This window comes from Zalophus californianus, chromosome 14 (genome assembly GCF_009762305.2).
Source record: "Zalophus californianus isolate mZalCal1 chromosome 14, mZalCal1.pri.v2, whole genome shotgun sequence".
Taxonomy (NCBI): domain Eukaryota; kingdom Metazoa; phylum Chordata; class Mammalia; order Carnivora; family Otariidae; genus Zalophus; species Zalophus californianus.
In genome coordinates, this window is record NC_045608.1 from 66,696,419 (window position 1) to 66,710,400 (window position 13,982).

Consider the following 13,982-nt stretch of genomic DNA (forward strand, 5'->3'; position numbering starts at 1 on the left):
CTTCCAGGGCCTCCTGCTTTCTGGCATCCAATGTGGTAACCAAGTGGTTTTAATTAGAAAAACCGATGGCTGTGGACTGTTACCCAGGTAACTAAAACCCTTAATCCTCCAGAAATGCCCGAGGCTCCAGAAGGCCCTGGAGGGTGGGGGTGGGGGGGAAGCAAAGCTCCTTATCCAGAGTCCTCAGAGGCAGGTGGGCCAAGGGATGACTCCCGCTGGTCTGGTCCCCACTCTGCCCACCGCGACGGCAGGGCTTTCACGGGGACGGCGGAAGCAGCCGGCTTCAAAGCTGTGTTTCTTTGTTGTTGCACAGAGATGGGAGGGGAAGGGAAGGGAAGCGTCCGCTGTCTGGCGTTGTCTGGCTTACTCAGTGTTTTTCAAGGAAGCATCCCTGGATTAAAAGGCTGGAGCATCCAAGCTCATCTGCTCTAGTCCCTGCCTCTGAGGGTGGGCCCACAGCTCAGAAAGCTCCAGAACACTACCACTGCCTCTTCCCTTCCTGCCTTGCAAGTTTCCTGAATGAGGTGGCCTCAAAGGGGACAGCTCCCTGGGGCCTGGTGGCTAGCCCATGCTCTAGCCCTTCTGTCCCTTCAGAGTCAGCAGCACTTCCGGGGGGAAGGGCGGAGGCACAGTACATACTCGTTGCCGTACTCCATCTCCGTGATGGTGATGGTCTTGACGTGCCAGACCAGCTCTCTCTTGGGGATGAACCGGTCCTCCCTGGCGAGGTGGCCCACGCAGAGGGAGGCAATGTCCCCCAAGTAGACACTGTCAAACTCGAACGTGTCTGTGGTCCCCCTGCAGGATACAAAGGTATGGCCCTCAAGAGCTGCCCGTGTCCACTGAAGGAGGTGAGCATTTATTGAGTGCCTACTGTATTCCAGGCACTGGTCTGAGGAGCAGGGATGGAATTGGCGACCACAGCCTGAATGCACCAGGGATTGGTAACATCATGCAGCACATGGAGCTGGGAGGAGGGCGAGGCCCTGGGCCCCGGGTGTTGGGCTGGGGAGGGTGGTGGGATTCAGAGAGCAGAGCCTCCGGAGGAAGGGAAGAGGCCCTGAGGGGGACCTGACTGGGCACAGTCCTGGAATGGGGACTGCGAGGGAGGAGGCATAGGCACCCCTGGGGGGAGTACTGGCTTGGCTGCAGTTGGGGTTCAGCCAAGGGAAGAGGAGAGGCGGGGTGCGGCCATCTGTGCTGGTCCGGAGTGCCAGTCTAAGGAGCTCAGACCTCATCCTGACGCACAGGGAGTTCGAATGAGAGGTTTAGTGGGTCCCAGGCGGGGAAGGCTTCTGTAAGCAGTTCTGGCGGACGCGGGGAGATGAAGTGGGCATCTGGGCAGTTCAGAGGGGGGCTCTGGTGTGCAGGAGGAGGGGAGATTCTCCAGCGTGCCTGCCAACCAGGAACGGTGAGAAGAGGCACCTTTACCCAAAACCCAAGGCTGATTTCCCTAGAGAGCTTCACAGAGGGTCTCTCCTCCCTTCCTCCTTCCAAGGAGAACTCAGTTCTGTGCTGTCTCCCATGATGACTCTCTTGCCATCTCATGGCTGAATGTTTTCCTTTTCAACTAGACCGTGAGCTTCTGGTCTGCACGGACTTAGAGAAGGTCTGCAATGCTACCTGGTTCTGCTGCAAAGTGGGCTCTCTTTAATGAGTTAATTATTAATTTTTGCTGTAGCTTTCCATTAACTTCTAAAAACTGAAATATATTTGACATAAGACTGTGTAAATTTAAGGTATACAACATGTTAATTTAATATAGTTATATATTATAACTATATAACTATATAACTGTATATTGTAGTATGACTGCCATTGTAGCGATAATTAGCACCTCTAGCACGTTACAGAATTAGCCTTTCTTTTTAGTGATTGACATAATTAAATTCTCATACAGTGGCCTTCCTTTGAGTGGCAATCCCCTCCTTTGCCTTTTATAAAGGAAATTCCTCCATCGAGTTTGCACAGGGTTGGCACACAATAGGAGATCCATAAGTGCAGTTTAGGCCCATTTGTATATTTATGGTGCCCACCAAGGGGGTTGATTTTTGGGGGTCCCTCTCTTACCCACCCCACCCACCACCACTCCTTTGTGGGAACCCCTCTTCCTACTTCCTAAAGGCCCGCTGTCGGGAAGAATTTTCCACAAGAAACTCTTTGGATCGGTTCTTCCTGCCTTCGAGGACGAGCCAGACGTTCTCCCTGGTTTCGCCTCCGTTGCCCGTTTCTATGACGATCTCATAGGCTGCGGTGGAGAAGGTGGGAGAGGGTCAGCTGGGGTGAAGCACCCCCCACCGGTGGCTTCCAGGTCCCCCATCTGATCTTAGACCACAGCCTGGGGGCAGGCTGAAGTCTCCACAATGAGGAGAACTAGAAGGAGAACGTGCCCCCTCTGGGGCTACTGTAAGCACCTCTTTTAGTTAGAGAGCAACCGCTTTGCCTAGTGACCGTGGCTGTGGCTGGGAGTGAAGCGGGAGGAAGCAGCAGGTGGGGATGAGTTTTGGGAGAGGTGCTGGGGTCTGGCTTTCAAGGATGGACAGCCCCCAAGATGCAAAACGGAGATCAGGAGCAGAGAGAGGGAGGAAAGAGGAAAGGGACAGGGAAGCCTGGGCAGGCCAGACTGCGCGAGACCCTTGAAGTTTGTGCCCAAGCATCAGGTCTTGCCCGGTCTCAGTTCTCACTCTGGTGTCGCCCTGAGCACCACTGCCCTCTTCCCCTGCACTGCCCTCAAGCATGTCTGCATTCACTCGGCAACATTTGTTATGTGGGTGCCAAGTGTCAGGAGGCGGCTAGGTTCTGGGGGACACTGGAACTTCCTCTGTAGCCCCAGACACACACTGACTACCACAGCCCGCAGAAGGAATGTGCTAATCTTGCACATAAAAAGGGCAGAAGGAGCTCAGGGCGAGAGGAAAAATCAGCAGCTTATTACCTCTCCAACCCCATCGTCTCGTATTTTCTCCCTTGCTCCCTCCGTGCACCCTGCCTCCCTGCTGTGCCTGGAGCTCTGGGGCGTGCCCTCATTCCCAGCGCTGCAGCACTGCCCCCCTTGCTCTCTTCAGCCACACCAACTTGGCTCAGCCTTCACCTCATCCTTGCTCATGGAGGTCCGCCTCAACCCCCCTAATTAAGATAGCAACCCCACTGCCCCCAGCACTCCTGGCCTGCCTTCAGGTGCTCCATATTTTTCTCTTCCCTTTATCACTTGTTACCTCGTAACATGTGATGTAGTTTGCTTATTATTTTACTATTTATTGTACTCTCCTTCCCATCTGGATGGAAGCTCCATAAGGGCGGGGCGGCAGGGGGGAATCCTTCGTTTTGCTCACTGATAGATCCCAAGTGCCCAGAACAGTGCCTGGCACCACAGGCACTCAATACATATTTGATGAGCAAATGAATGAACGATCGGGCCACAGGAAGCCTCAGGAAGGAGGCAGCATTTGAGCCTGTGCTCGAAAAAGAGCCATGATGACCATCGGCAGAAAATGCAGGGAGGTTCTAGGCAGAGGGAGGAGCACAAGCAAAGACTGAGGGGGTGAGGAGGGCTGGGAGTTCACATGAGCCAGCTCACATGAGCCAGCTCCCGTGCCCCAGGGACCTGGCCAGAGATGGAGCTGTCCAGAGTGTCCCCCGTGCATGTGGCTCTTGCAGCAGTAAAGGAATCACTGAGGGTTTGGGATTCTGTATGCAAAGGACAGCTCCGCTTCTGCACCTTTCTCCCAGAGATGTGATAAAGACAACGGAGAGAAGGCGAGGCTGTGCCTGCAGCTCAGTGTAATGCTAGCCCTTCTGCCCTTGTGACTTCTCTCAAGGAGAGTGTCTACTGCTGAGACGGGTGGAATGAATCTGGACAAAGGGGCAGGTAGTCAGTGATAGGGGTGGAGAGCCACAGAGAGCACACAACTCCTGAAGAAGGTGAGGCTCTGGGGGTCTGTACAAATTCCAGCCCAGGACACTGAGGACCTGTGATGGTGGAGCCATTGTCAGGTCCCAATGCCATTCTGCTTTCCCCACAGAGGGTGGGGTGAGTTCTGCAAACCCAACACCTGGGAATTCCAAGGGGATCCTGGGCTTTGTTGAGGAAATGGTTTGTTGGCACCTAGGGGAGGAGGCAAGGGAGATAGGAACCTACAGGCTCACTAGGTGAACTCAAGTCAGAGATTCAGGAACCACTGTAGATGGAGTGCAAATGGACCATAATCCTTCCCTGTTGGTCCTGAGGGTAAGATAGCAAAGTAAGATGTGTCAGCAAGGACATTTAGAGAAAGTTTCAATGAACATAGTTCACCCTGTCTTCTTTCCCATGGCTTGATAAAAATGTGGAGGGCGTGACTCTCAACTTTGTGTATATGTTGCTGGGGGGAAATGGACGGAGGAGCATCAGGGGCCTGAAGGAATGGGGCAGGTGGGAATGGTGAGCCCAGGCTAGCGGCCAGCACACCCACAGGGCAAGCCTGGCTGGGGAAAGGAGCTCAGCAGCTGCAGCATGAGTCACCAACACAAAGGGGCCACCAGCAAAGCCACCATGGGCTCTGGGGGCATGAGTGGGTTTCAAGTGGCAAGACAGGAGAGGGGAGAGCAACCACCCTTGAAATCTTGCTCTTGGGCATGGCATCTGCAGGGGAAGATGAACAAGAAATTCAGGATACCCCATCATGTGAGCAGTTGCTGGATAAACAGGTGTTTGTCCTGAGGCAGGAAGTGCGGGGGCACATGATGCTGGGCAGTGCCAGGAGGAGGACACTGGGCTCCTGGAACTTGCTCCAGATCACCTTTCCCACCTCACATTGTCAGGGAGGACTCCTGCTTTGTGGTTCAGCGGGCCGGTCAGAATCTTCCCTTGGGAGAAACGGTCTTCCCTTCCACTGAGAATGTTAAGCCGAAAGCTATGGGATTGGGCCTACGAGCGACCATCTTCCCACAATGTAGAGAAAGAAGCAGAGCTGAGAGAAATTGGAGACAGAGATGTACTGAAATGACTGGAGCCTCTGGAGACAACCAAGTTGAAGCCAGCTCCACCTGAGACTTCCAAGTTCTGGGAACCAACACACTCCCTCTTTGCTAGAGCCAGCTTAGATCTGGGGTTCAGGCACAAACAACCAAGAGTCCTGACCGCTCCTGAAATTTTCCGTTTGACTCCACTGGGACTCCCAAAGAATGGGAGCTTTGAGAACCTGAGTATGAAGATGGATTTTCTAACAGAGCTGCCTGGTGAAGCAGTGAGTCCTCCATCCCTGGGGAGTTGGTCATCAAACGGGACTATATCTGGCCTAGAAATGTTGTAGATTAAGGCTGACTGAGCAGCCCTAAAAGGTGTCAAGGGAGGGAGAACAGGAAGGAGAAGGGCTGTGAAGAGGGGGGGCACTGGTCCTGCTGGAGGATGTCCCAGTGAGAGAGAGCCTCCCAGGGGTGTGTGCTTGCGTGTGTGTGCACGTGCATATGTGAATGTGTGTGCATGCGTGTGCACACATGAGCATGCAATCCTACTGCTCAGTCCTTACTCTGGATTAATTGCAACAGAATCTGGGAGTAGGACCCAGATGTCATTGTTATTTAAATGTTGCTGAAGGCTTTCAGCTTTGCTGCACACTGGAATCATCTGCAGAGGCAGGTGCTTGCAGAGGGCTGGGAGCAGCTTCTGGAACTGCTAACAAGACTTAGAGGTGAAGGCAGAGAACAAGGGTTAAGTCAGGTGGGGCAATTGACCCATCTGGAGACCAGCCAAGCCCAATAAAGACGAGAGAGCCTGCAGCAGGGCAGTGAGTCCTGGTCTAGGAATCAGGTCACCTGGGTCCTACCAGCTGTGAATGGGCCTTAGATGTGTCATTTCACCCTTCTGGGTTTTTGTTTTCCGTACCCATGGTATAGAGGTATGAATTTGCACCCACCCTATGCGGTGGGAGTAGAGCTGTGAAGACCTAATGAGAACAGAGGCGTAGAGTGCTTTCCACAGACGAAGTTCTGTTCGAGTACTGAGAGGGTGTTTGTTCTCACAAGCTGAGTACCCAGAAGCGCCCCGGGGTCACAGACACTGAGAGTAAATGCCACCAGGGCAGGGTCTTGGTTTCATCCATTGGTGTGTCCCAGACCTCAGAAGAGGCTGTGGCACTTGGCAGGTGCTCAGTAAATCTTTACCAAATGGTTAAATAAAGGTAGCTGAGGATTGGGATGTTTGGCTCCAGCTATGTCCAAGGCTCTCCCCAGGGTGACCCTCCATCTGAGGACACAGGTATGGTCATCTGTCTCCCCGTGGACACCTAGAGGGCACCGCTCTGCCCTCCGAGGCCTCTAAGGAAAGACAGATCACCCTGGCCGGCTCCTGGGCTCCATGCCCCTGCTGTCCAATCTCCAGTCTGTAACATCCTTCCGGAACTAAAGCAAGTGCTGCCTCCCCTCAGCAATCTCCCTGCCAACCCAGCCCCCGCAGGTCTTAGCAGCTGTTTGGCAGGAAATCTGTGAAGAAGGCTCAGTGATTATGCTCTGAGCCGCACAAATCTCTCCTCCCCTGAACACCAATAGCCTGAGGAGCCTCTATTGCTCTTCTTGGCAGTATGTAAGGGGCTTAAGCGTTCCTATTGCATAAGGGGCTTAACGCTTCTCCCTCTAACAAGACATGAGGCTCTTCTTCCGTTTGCTGAGCACTAACTGCACACTTACCAAGTCCCAAAGCCTACAGAGCTGCAGAAGGCTACAAACATGAGTGACTCTGTCCCTGACCTCTGGGAGCTTCTAGTTGTATGGGAGACTAACCATGTGCAAAGGCTGACACAAATAAACTGGAGGTCACAAAGCAGTGTGCACTACTCACAGCATCTATAATGAAGCTGGGCACCCGGTAATTCCTCAGTAAGTGTGGCGTCCACCCTCTGAATTAGGGAGGAATCCTTGCACGGTAAACCTGACAAGGGGGTGCTTGGCCCCTCCTTTGGATGCTCCCTGGGACATAGTGCTCACTATCTCTAGGAGCAGTTAATTTCACAGTTGGGTAGTTTGGATGGTGTGGCCAACATGAGTGGGTGGCTTTCTACCAGAGAGCCATGCTGTCCTTCCTTGGTATACAGTTTCCCCCCCCCCCCCGGGAGGGGCTGTCCAGCAAGGGACTACATTTCCCAGATGCCCTTGCATCTAGGTGGAGCCAAGTGATCGGTTCTCACCAGTAGAAAGTGAGTCAATTTGTTAAGAAGGTAGGGGAGCATGCCTTCTCCATGCTCTTTTCCCTTTTGCGAGAACTATGGGAGCCATATTTTGAAAATGGCAGAGACATAGATCAAAAGAGCCTGGGGCCCTGAAACACAGTGTGGAAGGTCTCCTGCCAGTAACCACACTGGAAGGTTTATTACATGAGTGAGAAATACATTTTGGTTTGTTAAGCCTTGAAATTTGGGGGCTCGCCTCTTACTGCAGTTAACATTACCTTAACATTACCTTAACAACTGAGGTTAAAAATCCTTTCTTTACAACTGGGCTCTGCCTTTGATAAGACTTCTTCGAATCTGCTGAACCCAGACACTGTATTAAAGAAACAACTCCCTAGTCCCGGGATGGCCATCCACTTTACGGATCCATTACTTTTTCCCTTTAAATATCCCCTGAGGATCAAAGAAAGTGGCTGCTGGAGATGCTGACTCCACTACACATTCTGTTTCCAGAAGTCTTGATTTGTCAGCTCTTGCCCACAGGCACCAATTGTATGGAGCCCGTGATATAAAAATAAACCAGAGACAGAGCTTCCCACCAAAGTGCCCAGCCCAGCCCTCAGGGCAGGGTGAACTTGTCCCCTGTGGTTTTCCTGCTACCTAATTAGTCCCTGTGACTGGGGCCAAGATCGAGGACCAGTGTCTTGGCTGTTCCAAGTTCACCAAGTAATATTTAGGGTGTTTATTTATGTACCTTCCCAAAATTCTTTCCTTCATTGGACATCTGATTCCCCTCCAGCTATAACAGTCTCCACTTCAGATTTACCAACGCCGTTCCCCACCCCCCTCCTGAGCCTCCTCTCATTTAATTCTGAAGACTCAGCCCACGAGTCACACCTGCCCCCCACGTACTGGTCTCCTCCAGCTCATCACGGATCTCGTTGTTGGCACAGGCGAAGTCACGGAGCGTCTGCCTGTCTCCCTCCCTCCTGGAGAGCCAGCAGTCGCACTGGAAGCGGAAGGTCTCATCACGCGAGTTGTCCTTCACGTTGATGTAGCTCAGGTGCCAGCCAGGAAAGATCCCTGTGGGAAAGACACGGTGGGAATCGGGAGCTGAACATGCTGCCCCCCCTTTCAGCTTTCTGCTGCCCCCAGCCCACTGGCCGCGCAGCCCCACACGAATTCTCTGTCCTCTGTGGGCCTGGCTTTCCTTGTTGATGAAATGAGGAGGTGGGCTAGATGGTCTCTGAGGGCTTCTCTAGCCCTGGGCATGTAATTCTCTTTGCAAAATCCTTAGCTTGGGGTTCATGAGCCCTTAGAGGATCTGTGTATGGAAATGAAGCAGTCTAAGGGCCCGGAGAAATTGTGCTGTAATTACACATTTCACCAGGGAGAGGGCTCATAGCTTCTATCAGATTCACAATGGGGGCCACTGACTTTCTGGGAGTTCACACAGCTGAAGGATGAATCCTATTACTTCCTGACACTAGTATGCACCTGACTCATGCCCGTTATCCTTCCAGAATCAGTTCAGGCATCACCTCCTCCGGGAAGCCTTCCCTAGCATCCCCTGATTGCCCAGTAGACCTGTATCTGGCATCCCTGCACCTGCCTTGACCACACCCTGACCACCCCGTGTCATCATTGTTTCCATGTGTCTCCTCCCCTGACCATGAGCTTTTGGGGGCAGGGACCTGGTCTTATTTGTTTTTGTTTCCCTAATGCCTGGCATATTGACTATCATGTAGTATCTGCTCCATGAATGCTGGATGTATATGTTATGACTTTGAGGACCTTGGCTCTTCAGCAGTCATAGAAGGGATTCGAAGCTGCTATTTCTTCAGGGTATACGTTAAACTTGAAAGGTCTTGGCCTAATATTGAACATACAGCTATTTCTGTTATAATTGGCAGGGCTTCCCTCAGAAGTGCTCCCCCCAAATCACAGCTATCAAGTATAAATCTCTGTGCATTTGCCGTGGCAGCTGCGTATTATTTGTACCACACACTGATTCAGTTACTCTCCACCCTTCAAACTCCCTGAGAACTCTGAATGCCAAAGCACCCATCACATGTGGGGGGAAATCCGGTTGTGTGACAGGTTATGGTGATGGTGCAGGCTGCTCATAAGTTGTCCACAAGGCAACCTCGCAAGGAAGGCATGTATAAGCCCAACTCTCATGTCTTGCCCTCCCATGTCACCGGGGTGTCCGTGGGGGCGGTCCCATGTCCCCACCAAAAAGCCCTTCTCTAGGATTGGACACTGCCCTCAGCAATACCTGTAGATCCTACTGCTGGTCTCAAGGGTCTTAGAAGCACAAAGACACACAGAGATGGACACACACTTCTAGTCCCTCGGACTTCGGGGGGTGTGGGGGGTAGATGTGGAGGCTCCCGGGCAGGGCATACATACTGGCAGTCCTAGGATAGCCTAATTCTGGGTTTAAAAAGCACTTAATATAGCTTTTAATTTATTTTTATTTTTTATTTTTTAAAGATTTTATTTATTTGACAGAGACACAGCGAGAGAGGGAACACAAGCAGGGGGAGTGGGAGAGGGAGAAGCAGGTTTCCCGCTGAGCAGGGAGCCCGATGCGGGGCTCGATGTGGGGCTTGATCCCAGGACCCTAGGATCATGACCTGAGCCGAAGGCAGACGCTTAACAACTGAGCCACCCAGGCGCCCCACTTCATATATTTTTTTAAACATAGGTCTTTACTGAAGTAGAAACCCATGAATGCTAAAACAATTATGTTAAAATTTAAAACACTTCTGTTGAGTTAAACAGTGGTGAGTAATTTTATCAATAAACTTAAAAAAAAATCTCTCAATAATATTTTTACTTTTCCACACTGGGGCCAGTTCTGTAAGATTATAAATCGGCTGCTTTCTGAGATGGTCCCTGATAATATCATGAAACTGATGCAACTGCTTAATAATCCCTGGTGTGTTCAGTCTGGAAATGATGCACAGGAGACCTATCGGAGCAGTCCTTACAGGCTTCCAGAGTGGAGCAGAGAAAGGGAGAGGCAAGTAAAAAGGAAGGCAGAAAAAGAGAAGCCAAAATGTTGGGCCTCTTGGAAGGTGTGTGTGTATGTGTGTGTGTGTGTGTGTGTGTGTGTGTGTGCATGTGCGCGTGTGTGAGAGAGAGAGAGAGATGGTTTCTGCTATCCAGACCTTACCCAAATCAACTATAATAGAATCTCTGAAGTAGGAGCTAGGCATCAATGGTCTTTACAGCTGCCCAGTGATTTCAATGAATAGCAAGGCTGAGAACTAGGACCTGCACTGTAATCACCTGGGCCCCCCTCCTGGAGATTCTGATTGAGTGGGTTCGTAGTGAGGTCCAAGAATTTCCATCTCTAACTAGTTCCTAGGTCATGCTGATGCTGTTGGTCCCAGAGCCACACCTTGAGAATCACTGGCTTAATGATCTCTCCTGACTCCAGGATGATGGTCTTGCTATGACATCATGACAAAACGATCAATGGGAATCAATGGGAATTATAACTGTGTGAGAGTGTGTGTATGCATGAGTGTTAGTGGAGAGGGATGATATTAATTGGAGAGGTGGGTCATCACGAGATCATTTCTATTGCCGAACACACTATTCACCCTGCTTCTCACCTCAAGTAGATTTCACTCCTGAATTACTCCCTGAATTCCAGGCAGGGTGGTGACAGTGAGCTGAGGGGCAGTGTGGATTCGGAGCGGCTTTAACTTTATCCACAGACAGTTCAGTGCTATAATGTAGGGGTGAAGACAACCAGAGAGAAAGAATGTGCCTAGCCCGGGTTGCCCTGATGCTTGGTTGCTTCTCTTCCCACACTTCCCCCTTTCCCTTGTCCTCAGAAAGCATGGCATTGTCTCACCAATCCCCAATTCTCTTTAAGTAGAAGTTCTGAAAAACAAACAAAAACCCTCCTTCCATGGTAAATAGCAGTCTAACCCCAACTCCTTTAAGATGAAAGAAACTTGTCCTCAGCTCTTTTCTCATTGCTGATTTAGTTGCCTTGTTTTAGAAATGTTCAATGTGATTGACAGGCATCCTACCACAACTAACTCTGCTAAGAATCTATCAGACATGTAGCTGTAAACAGGCAGCTCTGGGCAGGCTGATGTCATATGGTTGGCTTTTACTGGTGAAGACAAAGCCATAGTTACAGCTTGGTTAACAGTGTGGCCAGCACTAGCCTGATGGTGGAGACCCTGCATAACCCTGTGGACCAACAGGGAACCATCTGAGACCTACAATTAGAGAGTCTGTTTCCTTACAAAGTCTCCTCTTTTTAAAAGTTTATTTATTTGAGACCGAGAGAAGGAGAGACTGCTTGTGCAAGAGAAAGCATGAGCAGGGGAAGGGGCAAGAGGAAGAGGGAGAAGCAGGCTCTTTGCTCAGATGCGGGACTTGATCCTAGGACACTGGGATCATGACTTGAGCTGAAGGCAGATGCTTAACTGACTGAGCCACCCAGGTGCCCACAAAGTCTCCTCTTTTAAAGTTATACTTTATCTTTTTTACACAAAGACAGTAACCCCGCACTGCTGGACATACCTTTTCACTCATAGCCAATCCATATCAGAACATATCTGCCCCATCCTCTTTCATAGTTGTATGGGTTTCCTTTCCATGCAGACACTAGAAATTATGGAGGCTCACACTACCTTGTGGACAGAGAGTTGTTCTCCAGATTTTTACTCCTATACTTGATGCTACAGTTATTATCCTTCCACGTATATCATAGTGAACTCTTTAAATCATAGATCAAATTTTGTGGTAAAAAGATTCTTCATGGGGCACCTGGGTGACTCAGTTAAGCATCATGCCTTCAGCTCAGGTCATGATCCTAGAGTCTCAGGATCGAGCTTCGCATCTGGTTCCCTGCTCAGCTGGCAATCTGTTTCTTCCTTTCTCTCTCCCTCTGCTCCTCCCCCTGATAGTCCTCTCTCTTCCTTTCTGACTCTCTCTTAAATAAATAAAATCTTTTAATAAATAAAATCTTAAAAAAAGGTTTTTCATTTCCCCAGAGTTTTCATCAGAGAAAGCAAGAGAGCAAGATGAATTAGAAAATAAACACAATATGTTATAATTTGTTTAGTATTAGAAAAGCTATACAGGTAATTGGAATTAAAGGGAAGAATAAATCATTTACCCTTATTTTCTTCTCTGGACTATATTTCATGGTAATCATGGGAGCATTTTTTTAACAAAAGAATTGTAGCTAATAAGTGGATAAGAAAGGGCAATTAGATAATCGCTATTTGCAATCCTAATTGATCATCACTGGATGAAGCCATTAGACGAACAGTTATTGGGGGAGCGGGGTAACCGTACTGACAGTCCCTGGATCCACTATTCAGTGTGAGCATCAAGAAGAGTAGGATGGCTGTGAGGTAATGGGAAGTACATGGTCCCATTTTAAAGAAGTCCTGAGGTCACCTATAGAGTATTCTTGCCAAAGAAAGTTGAACCTGAATCCAAGCATGCCTTTAGAGCTGACTTCCAGATCGTAGGAAATACGGGGAATCAAGAGGCAAAGACGCTATGATAAGCAGACAGACAGGTCCAGAATGCAGACATTCTATAGATCACTGGGCCCAATCCTTTCCACAAGCCAATGGCATGACAAAACAAAGGGAGTAGGCATGCTCTGCATTTGAAGATAATGAAGGGAGACGGCGGCTGAACGTAGAGCGTGGACCCTGTTTGCATCCAGATTCAAGCAAACCCAAAAGTACAAAGGCATTTTTTATGTTAAGGAAATGTGCATATGGAGTAGAAATCGGATGACACAAGGAAATCATTGTGAAGTGTGATAGTGGCATTGTGTTTCACTTAAAAATGTCCATTTTGAAAAGGGAAACATACTAAACATGTTTGGGATGAAATAATATGAAGTTAGGGTTTGATTTTATACCACCTAGCAACAAAAAGAAATTAAGAACGAAAAAGAAAAAGTGAAAAGAGGAAAGCGGATATGACAAATCATGAATGTTGAATCTATGCGATGGGTATATGGAGGTTCATTATACCCTTTTTCCTCACTTTTGTGCATCCTTACAATTTTTTTTAATTTTTTATTGTTATGTTAATCACCATATATTACATAATTTGTTTTGGTGTAGTGTTCCATGATTCATTGTTTGTTCATAACACCCAGTGCTCCATGCAGAATGTGCCCTCCTCAATACCCATCACCAGGCTAACCCATCCCCCCACCCTCCTCCCCTCCAGAAACCTCAGTTTGTTTTTCAGAGTCCATCATCTCTCCTGGTTCGTCTCCCCCTCTGACTTACTCCCCTTCATTCTTCCTCTCCTGCTATTCCTTACAATTTTTTATAAAAAAATTACTGGATTAAAAAAAAGACGGAAAGGTAGATTCAAGGAAAGGAGATGACTGCCATGCTATGAAGTTAACTAAACGTTTGTAACTTAACTTATGTGGCATCACAACTTTCTTTGTGCAAGGCTCTCAAATGAAATATTTTTGTCCTCATAAATTGCTATGCAAGGGAAGCATAATGTAGCTTGAATATTTTTAAACTAAATATGAAAAAATGTGGCAGAGAGAGAGAGCTTAAGGACATATTTAGCTGCCTTGGTTTATATTAACATTTAAGCTTCCATCTATGGAGGAGAAAGTTACTATAAAGAGGAAGCTAGGCCCAGAACCTGGACTTCCCTGTACCTCTCCTGAACCTAGTATCCCAACCACCTGGGTTCACTGAGGATACAGACAGACATCCTCCTTCCCCTGCTTTCAGATCCAAAGTCTGAATGGAGGGGAGGAGGCCCACTTTTCTGCCTACAAAAGAAAGTGGAGAACATCTGTGCCCTGGG

The 13,982-nt window shown here is 49.2% G+C and overlaps 1 protein-coding gene across 2 annotated transcripts in view; it reads right to left on the reverse strand.

Annotated features, from left to right (window-relative positions):
- Nucleotides 1-13,982, reverse strand: part of LOXHD1 (lipoxygenase homology domains 1) — a 150,034-nt gene that overhangs the window by 5,751 nt on the left and 130,301 nt on the right. For both annotated transcript variants that reach the window (XM_027576484.2, XM_035723929.1), the window contains 3 exons: nucleotides 8,055-8,225; nucleotides 2,116-2,248; nucleotides 640-798 (listed from right to left, as the gene is read on the reverse strand). In XM_027576484.2, the coding sequence (XP_027432285.2) occupies nucleotides 640-798; nucleotides 2,116-2,248; nucleotides 8,055-8,225 (463 nt within the window). The remainder of the gene's footprint in view (nucleotides 1-639; nucleotides 799-2,115; nucleotides 2,249-8,054; nucleotides 8,226-13,982) is intronic.